Below are 16,564 nucleotides of genomic sequence, written 5' to 3' on the forward strand. Positions count from 1 at the left end.
TTGAATTGTTTGTCATTGTCTTTATTGATGACATTCTAATGTACTCCTGGAGTCGGGAGGATCATGAGCAGCACCTGATAACAGTGCTTCAGACTTTGAGAGAAAAGAAATTATATGTGAAGTTCTCGAAATGTGAGTTTTGGTTAGATTCCATGGCATTCTTGGGTCACGTGGTATCAAGTGAAGGGATCAAGGTGGATCCGAAGAAAGTAGAAGTAGTGCAATGTTGTCCCAAACCATCCTCAGCTACAGAGATCCGTAGTTTTCTTAGTTTGGGGGTTATTATCATCAATTTGTTGAGGGATTTTCATCTATTGCAGCACCTACGACCAGGCTGACCCAGAAAGGTGCTCCATTCTAGTAGACAAAAGAGTGTGGGTAGAGCTTCCAAAAGCTCAAGACAGCTTTGACTACATCCCCAGTATTGATATTACTTGCGGTTTCAGTGTCTAATACTGTCTATTGTGATGCCTAGAGGATTGTCCTTGGAGCGGTATTGATGCAGGACGGTAGGGTGATTGCCTACGCATCTAGATATTTGAAGGTACATGAGAAGAATTATCCTGTCCATGATCTCGAGTTAGCTGCTAGTGTTCATGCCTTAAAGATCTAGCGTCATTATTTGTACGGTGTGACTTGTGAGATCTATACTGATCACCAGAGTTTGCAACATCTATTCAAGCAGAAGGACCATAATTTGCACCAGAGGAGGTGGTTAGAACTGCTGAAGGACTATGATATCATTATCTTGTATCACCCGGCAAGGCCAATGTGGTGGCAGATGCTTTGAGTCGTTGAGCGGAGAGTTTGGCTTATTTAATAGCAGCGGAGAGGCCCATGGCGATGGATGATCAAGCCTTAGCCAACCAGTTTGTGATATTGGATCTTTTGGAGCCCAGTCGGGTTCTAGCTTGCGTGATATCTTGGTCTTCCTTATTTGATCGTATCACAGAGCATCAGTATGATAACCCTCATTTGCCCGTCCTCAAGGACAAGGTTCTGCATGGTAATGCGAGAGATGTGACCATTGGAGATGATGGGGTATTGAGGATGCATGGTCGGATATGTGTACCCAATGTTGATGGGCTTCGGGAGATGATTCTAGAGGAAGCCCATAGTTAGCGGTATTCCATCCACCTAGGTACAACGAAGATGTACCAGGATTTGAGACAGCACTATTGGTGGAGGCAGATGAAGAAAGATATAGTTGGGTTTATAGCTCGGTGACTCAATTGCCAGCAGGTAAAGTATGAGCACCAGAGACCAGGTGGTTTGCTTCAGCTGATAGAGATTCCGGAGTGGAAGTGGGAGCGGATCACCATGGACTTCGTAGTTGGACTCCCACGGACTTCAAAGAAGTGCGATACCATTTGGGTGATTGTGGATCGGCTGACCAAGTACGTTCACTTCATTCATGTGTGTACTACCTATTCTTTGGAGCGGTTGGCGGAGATTTATATCCGGGAGATTGTTCGTCTACATGGTATTCCAGTTTCCATCATTTCAGATAGAGGTACTCAGTTCACATCACGGTTCTGGAGGGTCGTACAACATGAGTTGGGTACTCAGGTGGAGTTGATTACAACATTTCACCCCAAAAGGATGGACAATCCTAGGCTCCCTATTTAGATTCTTGAGGATATGCTCCTTGTGTGTGTGATAGAGTTTGGAGGTTCTTTGGATCAGTTCTTGCCACTGGCGGAGTTTGCCTACAACAACAGTTATCAGTCCAACATTCATTTGGCACCGTATGAGGCTCTGCATGGTAGGCGATGCGGATTCCCGGTAGGTTGGTTCAAGCCGGCTAGGCTAGATTATTGGGCACATACTTGGTTCAGGATGCCTTGGAGAAGGTAAAGGTGATTGAAGAAGGACTCCGTACAGCCCAATCCAGATAGAAGAGTTATGCGGACCGGAAGGTTCGTGATGTTTCCTATATGGTTGGAGAGGGGGTCCTGCTTCGGCTCTCGCCTATGAAGGGCATTATGAGATTTGGGAAGAAGGGGAAATTGAGTCCAAGGTTTATTGTACCTTTTGAGGTATTGCGACGTGTTGGGGAGGTTGGTTATGAGCTTGCCTTACCTTACAGCTTGGTAGGGGTTCATCCGGTATATTATATTTCGATGCTCCAGAAATATCACGGTGATCCGTCACACGTGATGGATTTCAGTTCAGTCCAGTTGGAAGAGTATTTATCTTATGTTGATGAGCCAGTGGTTATATTGGACAGGCATGTTCGAAAGCAGAGGTCAAAGAATATTGCATTAGTGAAGGATCAATAGCGGAGTCAGCCGGTCAAAGAGGCAACTTGGGAAACCAAGCAGGATATGCACAGCCGTTACCCTTATCTTTTCACCACATTAGGTATGTCTATATGCTTGTTCGAGGACGAACGAATGTTTTAAGAGAAGGAATATGTAACGACCCCGTCGGTCAATTTGAGAATTAACGCCCTGATCCCCTATAATTATTTTCCCCGTGTTTATTTCTGCTATTGTGGGTTTCCAGGAGGATTCGTTTGGAGTTTTGGAGCGTTTTGGGACACTTAGTCCCTAAATGAGAGCTTAAGCTTTAGAAGTTGGAACTTTGTCAGAACAGTGTGAAGACGGCCTCAGAATGGAATTTTGACGATTTTATTAGTTCCATTGGGTGATTTCGGGCTTAGGGGTATGTTCGGATTGTGTTTTGGAGGTTCGTAGCTTATTTAGGCTTGAAATGCCGAAAGTTGAATTTTTTGATGTTTCCGGATCAATAGTGAGATTTTGATATCGGGGTCGGGATCCAATTCCGAAAGTTGGAACAGCTCCGTAGTTTTAAATGTGACTTGTACAAAATTTGGGATCAATCGGGCATGGTTTGGTTGGTTTCGGCATCAGATGTAGAATTCTTGAAATTTCGAGTTCATTAGGCTTGGATTGGAGGGTGAATCGTGGTTTTAGCATTGTTTAATGTGATCCGAGGGTTGGAATAACTTCGTATGATGTTTTAGGACTGGTTGGTATGTTTGGTTGAGGTCCTGGGGGCCTCGAGTGAGTTTCGGATGCTTAACGGAAGTGAATTTGGACTTAGGAAATTGCTGAAGTTGTTGAACCTGTTGGTTTCGCACCTTCGGAGCTTGGACCATAGGTGCGGCACCACAGAAGCAGTTTGGGAACTGCAGGTGCGGTCTAAGGCATAAGTGAAGCAGGTCACAGATGCGGCTCAAGGACCACAAAAGCGAAACCGCATCTACGAGTATAGGGTCGCAGGTGCGATTCTAGCCGTTTAATGAAAATCCATAGGTGCGGAGTGTTGGGCGCAGAAGTTGGACCGCAAGTGCGGTTAACCCCTCGCAAAAGCGGAAATCGCTGGGCAGAAAAGAGAGAAAAATGAGTGTTTGAGTTCATAGCTCTAAAAATCGAATTGGAGCTCGGTGGATGGCGTTTACTAGAGAGATTTTGAAGGGGAAAGATTGGGTAATGAGTTCTAACTCTAATTTTGTTCTAATACCTTAATTTATTTTTAGTTTTATCATCTAATTTCAGAATTGGGATGAAAAATTGGGAAAAGGTTCTTAGGCAAAATTTTGGGATTTTGATCGAGATTTTGGTATCGGATTTGAATGATTTTGGTGTGGTTAGACTCGTGAGCGAATGGGTGTCCTTAATTTTATGATTTTTGCCCGATTTCGAGACGTGGGTCCGGGGAGGATTTTTGGGCATTTTTCTATTTTCTTACCATAGCTTCGATTCATTTAGCTAAATTCGTTGTTTGTAGTTATATTTACATTATGAAATTGATTTTATTAGATTTGTGCCACTCGGAGTTGGATACTAGTGGCAAGAACATGATTTCGGATTGATTTAAGCTAGTTCGAGGTAAGTGGCTTGCCTAACCTTGTGTGGGAGAGCTCCCCTTAGGGTTTGGTATTTGTTGTTATATGAATGTCGTGTACGTGAGGTGACGAGTGCGTACACGTGCAAATTGTTGGAAAAATCCATTTTCATTAAGTAAATATCTGTGTTTCCTTTTTGTTGAACATTACTTGTATTTTAAAGCCTACTGTTTAGCTTAGGAAAGCATGTTTAAGTGATTTAGTTGTTCTATCTGCTTAAACTGTTTATTTGAATTCCATGCAGGATGTTTAGAATAGGAATCTCTGTTTTCTTGTTACGGACTTGAATAGAGCTGTAGATCCTTTTCTTGAGACTGTTGTGTTTTTACTTTGGGACTATGGGAGGATATCCCGGGAGATCTCCCTGTATGTTTACTTTGAGACTACGGATCGGTATTCTGGGAGATCCCCCTGCATATTTATATTTGGGACTACGGGACGACATCCCGGGAGATTCCCCTGTACTAGATATTTACTTTGTGACTATGGATTGGTATTGGGAGATTCCCCTGCATATTTATGATTCGGGCTATGGGATGATATCCCGGGAGATCCTCTGCACATTTACGTTTGGGACTACAGGACGATATCCTGGGAGATCCCCTGTTGCTATCTCTGTGTATTGAGTTGTATTTCTTTTTCTGTGATTTATTCTTATTCAACTGTTAGTATTTTAATTATATTGTCATATTTCATACTGTTTTACCTTGTTATATATATAAATATATGTAACCAGTAGGGCCTTGACCTTCCTCGTCGATCACTACTCGACCGAGGTTAGGCTTGGCACTTACTGGGTACCCCTATGGTGTACTCATGCCCTTTCCTGCACATGTTTTTCGTGTGCATATCCAGGTTCTTCTGCTCAGTCGTTCTATCCGTGAGGCGGGCGATATCAGAGACTTCGAGGTATATCTGCCGCGTCCGCAAACCTAGAAGTCCCTCTCTGTTCTCTCCTTTAGCCCTAGACTTTCTGTATTTACTTTTGATTAGACATTCTGGAGGTAGAACACTCTGTAGCTTTCTATAGCTTGTGATTTCATGAGATTCCGGGTTTAGGGAGTTTTCGATTCAGTTTTGAGAGGGTGCATTGTATATGCCGAGCAACATTTTAAACTCTTTTATTGGGTTTTACCCGTAACTTGCCAGTTTCATATTTCATTTCCTTTTTCCGTAATTTATTAGGCTTTCCTAGTCGTAGAGACTAGGTGCCGTCACGACAGTTCACGGAGGGAGAATTTGAGTCGTGACAAGTATAGTTACCCCCATAGTCACACAATCACCACCATCAGCCACTAATACCCAACTACCGTAATCAGCCGCCGCCATCAGCTACCACTATCAACCACCACTGTTAACCAACTGTCAGCCACATCACAACTAGCTACTATAGTTAAATCTCTTTATAACAGCCTTGTTTGTTCTGATAATTTTAATGTTATAATAAAGTGTGAGGACATATATTATAACATAGCATAAAAAATGATTTTCAAACAAACTTAGCTTTTATAATAAATTATTATTATTATATAAAGATGCTGTTATAGAAAGATTTCCTCGTATCAACAATTACCACTTTTTTCAAAAAAAAAAAAAAAAAAAAAAAAAAAAAAACAATTACGACCATAAGCCAACACCATTACTGGTCGACATCCGCAACTACCGACTTTAGCCATAAGCCTACAACCCGTCGAGGAAATGATATCCTATACTCACGCAACGAGCCTACAAATATCTCGTTGCTTTATTTACAGATTTTAATATAGTTCTTAAAAGACGACAAAACCAAATCTCGATCCCTTGCCTAAGAGAAAGCCACAGCCACAGCAGGGAAGAGGCATGCAAATCCAATAGCCCAGATAGAAATAGCATTGGCAGGAAGGAACAGTCCCATGGCGACAATGACAGCACAAGCTGCTGCAATGGCACCTATTTTTCCCACAATGATAGACGCACCCAGAGCCACTCGTTTCTTGCTCCTTCTAAACCACATACCAACGAAAGTGCCAATAAATCCCAGGGCATTAGCCGCCACCACAAAGTGCAGCCCTCGAAGAGAATTCGAAGATAGGCTGGACGTTGAAGCTGCTGCATAAGCCAAGAGGGAAATGGCTGCCTGACCTGTGATTCCGAGTGTTATCTCCATCAATCTTGTTGTAAATTCTTTCGATGAATAAGCAATCAAAATCTTTACTGCTGGAAAATTAGTACGGTCCGACGCGAAATCCGTGTCAATGTCTTCACCTATCAAGAAGCGTATCTCTTCAACTACGGTAGCAGCAGGTTGTTGTGGAAATGGTACATTCATAAAATTCATAGGTGCAGATCTTGTTCCACCTAAAACAACGCTCTCCGCAGACATGGCTTGTACCTCCTCGGTTACTTCCCCGTTCTCCTGATTACTGGGAGAAACATTAATGACATGTCTGCTGCGGTCTACCAGCTCCATCTCCTCATAATTGGGCACATAAATGGGGTTATTCTTAACACTGAACGAGCGAAGAACCTGCCCGTGATGATTCTGAAAAGTGTAAAGCCACTCTCGAAATCTATCACGTCGATTGACAAATTGATCAAGAACATTATTGTACAGTTGTGATGACTCCCCAGCAAAAGGTAACTGGTTCTCTATATCACTTTCGAGAGTTGACAACATGATTTCAGTTTAGGAAAAAAGATGTAACACTTTTAATCAAGAGTTGGATTTGCTTTTTGAACTGACTTGATTCTAGTTTATAAATTAAAGGAGAGTGGAAGCAAGAAAGTAATTGCCTTGGGTTCTGCTAGCATTTTCCAAGAAATAAAATTGAGGTGAGAACGTAGAATTTCTACTAGTTAACGCTCTGCTAGCATTTTCCAAGAAATAAAATTGAGGTGAACGTAGCATTTCTACTAGTTAACGCGTTTTACCTTCGCTTTTTGTTACAATATATATCTTTCGTATTGTGTAGTATGATAAAATTACATTTTAACTGATCAATGGGTTTAATCCTTTATGAAAAATTTGATTTTTGTTTCTTCCATCTTACATAACGCTGCATTCTTGTACTTAATATACTAGTATTAGTGTACGTGCTTTGTACGTGTACCCTATCTCATTAAAAATATTTATTTAAATTTTTCTTTGAGTTATAAATAAAAATATAAATTCCTGAAGATGATGAATATTGATTGTGTATAGCTGATTATATTTTGTTCAATAAGAATCTTTTTTCAAGTAGTAAAAATCGATTAGGTAAATAATTATCCATGCATGACATGTTCAAAAAAGAATGAAAATTCTTTGCAGATCTCAAAGAATTAAGAATCACTTTTATAAAATTTACCATTGAAACACCTTTTAAAAGTCATAATAATTGTAGTCAAGAAACCCACTTCTATTCAACAAAATATAACATTATACCCAATTGTTAATATCTTATAATTAATCTTGTTGGAATAATTGATAATTTTGGAGTATATTATTTTGTTTATGATGAATATTCTAAGAAATTATAATTGTTAATTTAAAAATTTTGAAAGCTAAATATAGAATATAGAATACTATTATTAACGAAATATATTGTATACTATAAAATATTTTAATATAAAAGAGTTTCATATGAATCAATTCGTATAAAAGTTTCCAAAAACACTTAGACCACCTCTATTAATATCCCAAACCCATGCTTCCTCTTCCTTTAATATTTTTTTATATCTTCTTTATTTATATTGTTTATTATTTTCGGATAATTAATTATAGATTTATATAAGTAATATTTTAATGATTAAAGTTCTAAATATTAGTATTTTCAATATAGTTCAAATAAAGAAAGATTGAATATGCAAATATTAATTAATTTCAAACTCCTAATGATTATAGCATTAATTAAATTATTATTATTAAATATTAGAAAAAATAATTAAATAATTATTTTTCTCTGTGTGAACTCTAGTTTTAAAGAGTAAAAAAACGAATGATATTTTGCTAAGTTATGTGATTTGTGCGTGTACCCTATATTAATGAATATGTATTTTAAAAATTTATATAAATATTATTACACTATATATCTGACTTATAAAATAAAAACTACAGAAAAATATAAGAATCCTAAAAATAACGAACGTTGACTCTATTTAACTAACTCAATAATGAAAGATATCCTGGTCGCATAAATTCCTAGACCTTACTATGACTTATGTGGGGATATTTTATAAAAATAATTGTTATATTTATGACCTAATACAAAAAAAAAAAAAAAACATAAAGTACTTCTCCAAGATTTTTCAAACAAAACTAACTTAAAATTTGAATCTTTTGAACTAATGGGAATCAAAAGGTTAGCCTTATAGCTCACACTGATATGCGATAACATAAAATCTAAAAATGACTAATCTTAATATTTTATATTAAATAGTTAAATATATAAATGATATATGAATTTATCATTTATTAAATAACTGAAAAAAGAATAATGGCATTTCATTTGGAATAGCGTTTTGTCTAAAATTGAATATGTATATTAAATATTAGATAAAACATCATAAACGAATTATATATTTTGCGATAAAAATTTATGCCTAGAGACTCTTTTTTACTTATCTTCTTGACAAGTAGAGCCAACGTATTGCCTTAAAATTAAGAACCATAAATATTTCAACAAAGAAAATATTTGATAAGTTTTAATTGATTTTAAAGTCCTAAATATTATGAAAATAATTTAAATTACAATTCTCTCCAATGTGAATTTTTTTTAAAGGGTAAAAAAGGTGAATAACATTTCGTTAAGAGCATTCGTGCTTTTAATACACAAACACACACACACACACACACACACACACACACACATATATATATATATATATATATATATATATATATATATATATATATATATATATATATATATATATACACACACACACACACACACATATATATATATATATATATATTGGATCGTTAAAGAATCTTGTCGCTCTGATACCAATTGTTAGCGGAAACGTAAAAAAAAGAACACAAGATTTAACGTGGTTCGGATCAAAATAATCCTACGTCCACCAGAGAACAATTGCCTTTTTATTATTAACAAAGGAAGGGGAGAATTCCCAATTACACTTAAGATAATTTCTCTCTTAACTCTCTACTCACTACAATGTATTGTATTATTTTTGGGATGGTTTCTACAAATGAAGGAGTGCATCTATTTATCTATTTATAGAGGTAAAGACCTCCTTTTGATGTCATTGGTGACATCAAATTACCTCCTCTTGATGTCATGGGTGACATCAAAAGAGGAAGCTTCCTCATAGCATCCACACCAACTCTTTCCACCAACTCTTCCAATTGGCATGCCATTGTTGACTACACATAAACCAACACTTTCAATCTCCACCTTGGTTTGCGTTTCGGGCGCGCGTGTGAACAACTCTGGCCAAAACTTCTAAGCTTACTGGGCAACCCCGTTGTAAGAAACAAGAAGAATCAAACCATTATTAAACATACCACCTCCACCTAACAACTGTCTCTTCGGAGTTGCATCAGTTGATGCACACCCCCACCAAGTCCTTGCAGTGTGCAAACTTAGCGAGTGAGACTATCTTAGTCAACATGTCTGCAACATTATCGTCTGTGATAACCTTCACGACCTTAATAGTTCCCTTTTCAACAACATCTCGAATAAAATGAAATCTGACATCAATGTGTTTCGTGCGCTCATGAAATCTCTAATTTTTCATTAGAAGAATAGCACTCTGACTATCACATCTAAGAGTTGATTCTAGCTGAACGAGACTCAATTACGCTACTAAACCTTTCAACCAGATAGCTTCCTTTACCACCTCCGCTACTACCATGTATTCTGCTTATGTCGTAGACAAAGCGGCAATCGACTGCAGAGTCGACTTCCAACTAACGGCATTGCCAACGAGGGTAAAGATGTATCCAGTTGTGGACCTTCTTCTGTCAAGATCTCCTGCATAGTCAGAATCTACATAACCAAGAATTGAAATACCTCCACCATTTTTTCGAAAGGTCAGACCAACACTAGAAGCTCCTTTGAGATATCTCAATCTCAATATCCACTTGACAGCTTCCCATTGCCTCTTTCCTGGGATGGACATGTATCTACTTACCACACTTACAGATTGAGAAATTTCTGGATGTGTGCATACCATAGCATACATAATGCTACCAACTACACTGGCATAAGGAATCTTTGACATATACTCCATCTCATCCTTACACTGAGGCGTTTGTAACTCTGAAAGTTTAAAATGAGGAGCTAATGGTGTACTTACAGGCTTGCATGTATGCATATTGAATCTCTCGAGAACCCTTTCAATATACCTCTTTTGAGAAATATGTACAACACCGTCTTCTCTTGAAATCTCCATACCAAGGATTTTCTTTGCAGCTCCTAAATCCTTCATGTCAAATTCCTTACTCAACACTTTCTTTAAAGCATTTATCTCTGTAATGTTGTTAGCAACATTAAGCATATCATCAACATACAACAGTAAATAAATCATTGAGTTATCAGACATCTTCTTGTGATACACACAACTATCAGATGCACTCCTTGAGAATTCATGTGTAGCCGTAAATGCATCAAACCTCTTGTACCAATGTCTAGGGGATTGCTTCAAACCATACAAAGACTTTTTTAGTTTGCATACGTGATCTTCTTTCCCCTCAGCTAGAAAACCTTCAAGCTGATCCATATAGTTGTTTCTTCTAGATCACCATGTAAGAAAGCAGTTTTGACATCAAGTTGTTGAAGCTCCAAGTCAAATTGTGCAACCAATGCTAGTAGCACGCAAATTGAGCTATGATTCACGACTGGAGAGAAAATCTCATTGTAGTCAATTCCCTCCTTCTGACTGAAACCTTTTGCAACCAATCTCACCTTGAACCTAGCATCTTCCACTTCAGGAATTCCCTCTTTCTTTTGGTAGACTCACTTGCATCCAACTGTCCTCTTCCCCTTTTGTCTTTTTACTAAGACCCATGTCTGATTCTTGTGAAGAGACTCCATCTCTTCAGTCATGGCTAACCGCCATTGTACAACATCCTTGCAAGAAGTTGCTTCAATATACGAGGAGGGCTCCAGATCCTTAATCTCTTCTTGTGCAGCTACGAACGCATATGCAACCAAGTTTGCTTGATTTATAAGGTGTTCCGGTTCTCGTGTTTGCCTCTTCTCCCTCCCCTTCGTAATTGTGTATGGTTCACTGACAGTAAGTTCTTCAAGGTCTACATCTTCAAACTCATCTTTAACCTAAGTCTGTTGATCCTTTTCCTTGGCAAGCTCCACCGGAAGCTCCACCTGCTAGTCGTTCTTGTTTCCTAAAAACTCCACGGAAACTTTATGGGGATCAGGTATAGAGGATTCATCGAAGGTGACATCTCTACTAACTATAAATTTGAGTAAAGACACACACCAAAGTTTTTACCCTTTTACTCCATCCACATGCCCTACGAATATGGTCTTCTTAGCCCTTGGTTTAAGCTTTCTTTCATTAACGTGATAATAAGATGGACACCCAAATACTCGTAAGTATGAATAGTTAGAGGGTTCACCTGACCATACCTCATTCGGAGTCTTAAAGTCAATTGTCAATGCTGGAGATCGATTGACAATATGAGCAGCAGTATGATCTGCTTCAGCCCAAAATACTTTGGACATTTTGGCTTGTAGGAGCATATAACGAGCCTTTTCAAGAAGAGTTCTGTTCATTCTCTCAGAAACTCCATTTTGCTGTGGGGTATGCTTGACAGTCTTATGTCTTGAGATCCCATGAACCTTGCAGAATTCATTAAACTCTTCATTACAAAACTCCAAGCCATTTTCTGTGCGAAGATACTTGATTTTCCGCTCCATTTGATTTTCAACCAAAATCTTCCACTCTTTAAATGCTTCAAAAGCATCACTTTTTGCCTTCAAAAAATGCATCCAAACCTTTTGTGAGAAATCATCAAAAAGTGAGAAGATACCTCTTTCTGCCCTTCGATGGAAGTTTAGAGGGACCTCATAAATCTGAATGGATGTAGTCTAGCACTACTCTTGTCTTGTGTTTGCCAATGTTGAAGCTGATCTTCTTCTGCTTCCCTAGAACGTAGTGCTCACAGAAGTCAAGTGTGTTGATCTTCTCACCTTCCAAAAGGTTACAATAGCTCAACATCTCCAGTCCATGTGCGCTTATATGACCCAGTCTCACGTGCCATAGTTTTGCCTTGTCATCATTAGATAAATGCACTGTAGATGCATTTGCAGAGCCAACAATGGTGCTTTCGGCTAATGTGTAAAGGCCGTTCTCCAGCCTGCCTTTCAGCATGACTAAAGAACCTTTAGTCACCTTTATAGTTCCTGCTTCGCTCATGTACCTGTAGCCTTGTTCATCCAAAGTATTAGGGAGATCAAATTCTTCTTCAGATCAGGAACATGATGGACTTGTGTAATAGTCCTCACGACTCCATCATGGCAGTGAACCCGAACTGAGCCAATGCCGACTATTGCACAAGTTGTATTATTGCCCATTACTACGGTTCCTCCACTTTTCTCATAGCTGCTAAATCAGTCTTTTCGAAACATCATATGTAGAGTACAAGGAGAGTTTAACACCCATTTGTTTCTATAACTACTATTATTATTACACGATATTGTTAGTGCATAATCATTATTAAAATCATGTACTTGTTCAACTGTAGATGCACTCGCCTTTTCCTTGGACTTTGACATTGCGCAATCTCGTTCAAAGTGCCCCTTCTTGCCACAATCTCAACACTTTGTATTCTTCTTATTCACACGAGACTTTGATATGTGCTTTGATTTGCTCTTTCCTTGTTGGCTAGTCCGGCCTCTCACAAAGAGCCTACTTGCCAGGTTATCTCTATCTCTTTTAATATGCCTCCGCACATCAATAGAGTTAAGTGTCTGTCGCACTTGCTCAAGCTTGATAGGCTCCTTCCTATACATCATTGAATTCTCAATATCATGATATCCTGAAGTCAATGAAAATAACAAAGCACATGTGTGAGCACGTGATTTTTGTTTTACGCGACAATCGCTCCAAAAGAATTAAAAAATGTATGTGTCATGCATAATTTAAACCATGACCCGTTTGTTAGATGGAAAATTACAAAAAATACGCATTTTTTCTTTTTTTTTCTGATTTGTTGCTGTGTTTAATTTTTGCCTACCTTTAACATTTTATCCGCGTGAAATAAATATGTTAAGTGTTAATTAGTGGTGCTTGGTTTTATTTAATTAGTTTGTGTATTTAGGAAATTAGAAATAAAGAAAAAGAAGACAAAATTTGTTGTAAAATGAATTTGGGCCGTGTCCATTTCAAATTTGGAGCCCAATTGAACAACCCAAACCCCCAGTCCGAACAGCCCACCCCCAGGACACAAAACGACGTAGTTTAACACCAAAACTACGTCGTTTCAAGGCCGATCCATCTCAACCATTCAAATCAAACTGATCCAACGGCCAAGATCTCACACCCCGTACCCACTAACAAACCCGACCCATCTCACCCGGACCAAACCCAAACCCTCAAAATGACACCGTTCCATTTAAGCCTTCAGATCCAGACCGTAGATCTAGATTGATCTAACGGTCGAGGTTCACCCACCCACTAACTATATAAGCCCTTCACCATACCCCCCCTCCCCCCAATCTGAACCCCAGCCTTCGTCTCCAAACAAACAACCCTAAAACCCTAGCCGCCCCTGCGTATTTCCGCCATGAAAGCCGGCGGCATGGATGCCAGTGACCTTCCCCTGAACACCATAGAACCCCCATGCCATCCTGAACCCAAATCTACCAACCCCATGCTTCGAATCTTATCCCACCTTCTCGAATCTTCATTTGAAGATTCGAGTCGGAACCTAATCTACACCGATCTGCTTCAAATTCATACCAGACACTCCCCAGACCCCCCTCGTGACCAAACCATACTTGGTTTGGTCCGAATCTGATCAGGGAAGCCTGAATCCCAGATCTAAGTTTGAAAGTTTTGTGTCCTTCATCACTGGCCCATGCCAGTCCGAGCCAAAGAGACTAAGGTCTAATGGACCTTAATCGAAGTGTTTCTCATCTGAGAAACACTTCGATTAAAGTCCGTTCAGCCTTAAGAAAGGTCTGTCCAAGTCCGAGTTCAAATTTTTAACTTTGCAAGCTTTAAGGTGAGTTTGTTTTCTTTCCTTTATTTGTTTTAGTCCGTGTGATTTGTTTTAAATATCTGGTCATGTTTTGTTTCAATTTGTGTCTTTAAATTTTACCACCTTCTGATTGACCACTTTGCCTGAACCACTGTGTTTTGTTTGAACCCCTCCTATTCTGATAAGACATGTGTATTGGTTGTATTCCAAATTTGTACTGACTAACTGATTCCTCAAAGTATAATCCTGCTTAATCAGTATAAGTCGAGTCATGTGTCCCATGCTTTTGAATGACTGATTTGGCTACGTTTGTGTATGTTAATGCTAATATAGTCGAGTCGACATGTGTCGTCAATTAGTCTCAACTGTCTGAACAAAGTTAAATCGATTTGCTTCTATTGAACATTTGCCTGAATCAATTAAGAGCCAGTTTAGTTCACTTATAGCTGTTGGATTGTTTGTGTTTAGATTCTGAATTGGAAGGCATGTGCACTCGTGCACAGCATGTGCATTGGTTCATCTCATGTGCTTTGTGCACAGCCTGTGGCCTGCATAAAGGCCTTTGTTAAGTTTTAAACAATTTGACAGCATATGCTGTCAGATACATTGCACTGCCCATACTTGGCTTTAGTTTAAAGAAGTATTTAAACCTTTTAAAAGTGAAATCTGCCAGGGAATGTTGATGGGGTTTAATATTTAATTAGCTAAAGTTGGAAATGGAAGGCACATGGGAAGGGTACTGTGATTTCTGAAAACAGGCTGTTTAAAAAGAGTAGGATAGAGGCTTATAAAAAGGGGGGATAGACATACAGAAAAGGGACGGGAAAAAAAACTTGGAGGGTTGTAAAAGAAAAAATACTGTGAGGGATTGAACCTGAGGAGAGCTGGAAATACATACAAATAGATACACATAGACAGAGAGAGTTGAGGGGAGAGAGGGGATACAACCAACAATCAGAAGCTTTTTCCTCCTATTATTACTGGGTTTCAGTTGTTAAACCTGTTTCAAATCAATTCTGATTCTTTGAAATTCCAGTTGTGTCTATTAGTCGAGTGTTTTCATTGGTTTACTACTGGTCTGGTCTGTTTGGATTTCTGTTTCTATTCCACTGGGTGTTGCTGCTATTTGGCTATTACTTTCTATTGGCCATATTTGCATCTCTGCACTCGAGCCTGTTTCTTGCTATTTGTTTTGCCTGCCTGCTATTCTGCCCTGTTGCTGTTGGTGCTGTTACTGCTGCTGCATTTGTTCATTGTTACTCTACTGATTGCCCTTTTTCTTCAATTGCAAATATTCCCAGGTACACAACCTTTGAACCTTGTATTGTTGAAAGTTTGAAGTTGAAGCAGAAATAAAGGAATGAACGCCAGTTTATGTTATAGCATTGGTGTAAAAAGATAGTTCGAATGTTGGTTGGGCCTGTATTCTTACTGTGAACTGCAAATATTCTGTAGGAACTAGCATACATTTTGTTTAAAATGAACTGTTAGATAGCATGGCTCAATAGTAATGACAGTATGCCATGGACAGCATGTTTTGATTTAGTATACATTCAGTTCAAGTATAACACTTGTTTGATTTAGTATGACTGTATAACATAGAGTCATGGTAAGCATTGTATGTATTTTGCCTAGACCACTGAATTGACAAAACTGCGATACTGGGGTCCGGGATAAATGTATCCCCAAACAAACTCCCATACAGTCACACTAAGAGTATGGCTATGAATGCCAGTTCTCTTGTCAGTTTATTCGTTCCAATACAGGTTCGATACTGGGTTTCGTTACAGATTTTTATTTCGAAATGATGTAATGATTGTTGAGAAAAACTGATAATCATTTTTGAGTTCAACTAGTAGTAATTTTTCCTAATAAAACAGCCGATTTCTTTATCAATTTCGAATAGGTTAGAGTGTTAAGAATAGAACTTGGAGGTCGTTAAAACATAACTCAATATATGTTGTTAGTCTGTTTGCAATCTCACTTAGCGAATTAATAAGCATATTCACTTGTTGAAGACAAAGCATGCCGTAGCTCTCACCTCATGAACAATCAATCAAGTAATCAAACAAGTTTAGGTTCGGCAAACATAATAAGGATTCAGTCCGTATTTGTCTAAACCAGCAAAATTCGGCATCATCCTTCCCTTAAAAGATAAATGTAGTAAAATGTAGTTCTTGTAGGGTACCCTTCTAAAATAATGAGACGAGCCTCGCCAAATCAAAAGGCAAATTGCGGGGCCCTCAATAATTGGTCATAATAAATACTTAGAATTTGGGACGGGCTGTTTAGTGAATTCCACTGCCCTCCCCGAAGACAATAACGCGTTAGATTCTTTAGGCGCGACTTAATCAAATCACATTCTTAAATTCGGGTGCGCATTTATGTGACCCAATTTCAAATCTCAACGGAGTCGAAATGTGTTAACAACTACGGGTGCATTGATTGTGACGTGGTTCGAGATACATTTTCACGACGTTGCAATTCTATAAAAGTAAATGATAATAATAAAAGCGGTTAAAACTTAATAAAAGCACATAAGT

At 38.5% G+C, this 16,564-nt stretch overlaps 1 protein-coding gene across 1 annotated transcript; it reads left to right on the forward strand.

Moving 5' to 3' along the window:
• The first annotated feature begins 1,937 nt into the window (after nt 1-1,937).
• LOC138880170 (uncharacterized) lies at nt 1,938-2,282 on the forward strand. Its single transcript, XM_070159842.1, has one exon. The coding sequence runs from the start codon at nt 1,938-1,940 to the stop codon at nt 2,280-2,282; it is 345 nt and encodes a 114-aa protein (XP_070015943.1).
• The last annotated feature ends 14,282 nt before the right edge of the window (nt 2,283-16,564 follow it).

Source organism: Nicotiana sylvestris, chromosome 10, assembly GCF_000393655.2.
Source record: "Nicotiana sylvestris chromosome 10, ASM39365v2, whole genome shotgun sequence".
Taxonomy (NCBI): Eukaryota; Viridiplantae; Streptophyta; class Magnoliopsida; order Solanales; family Solanaceae; genus Nicotiana; species Nicotiana sylvestris.

What these genes read in the sequence shown, in the direction of transcription:
- LOC138880170 (XM_070159842.1), top strand. Translation starts at nt 1,938, where the DNA reads ATGGTTGGAGAGGGGGTCCTGCTTCGGCTCTCGCCTATGAAGGGCATT.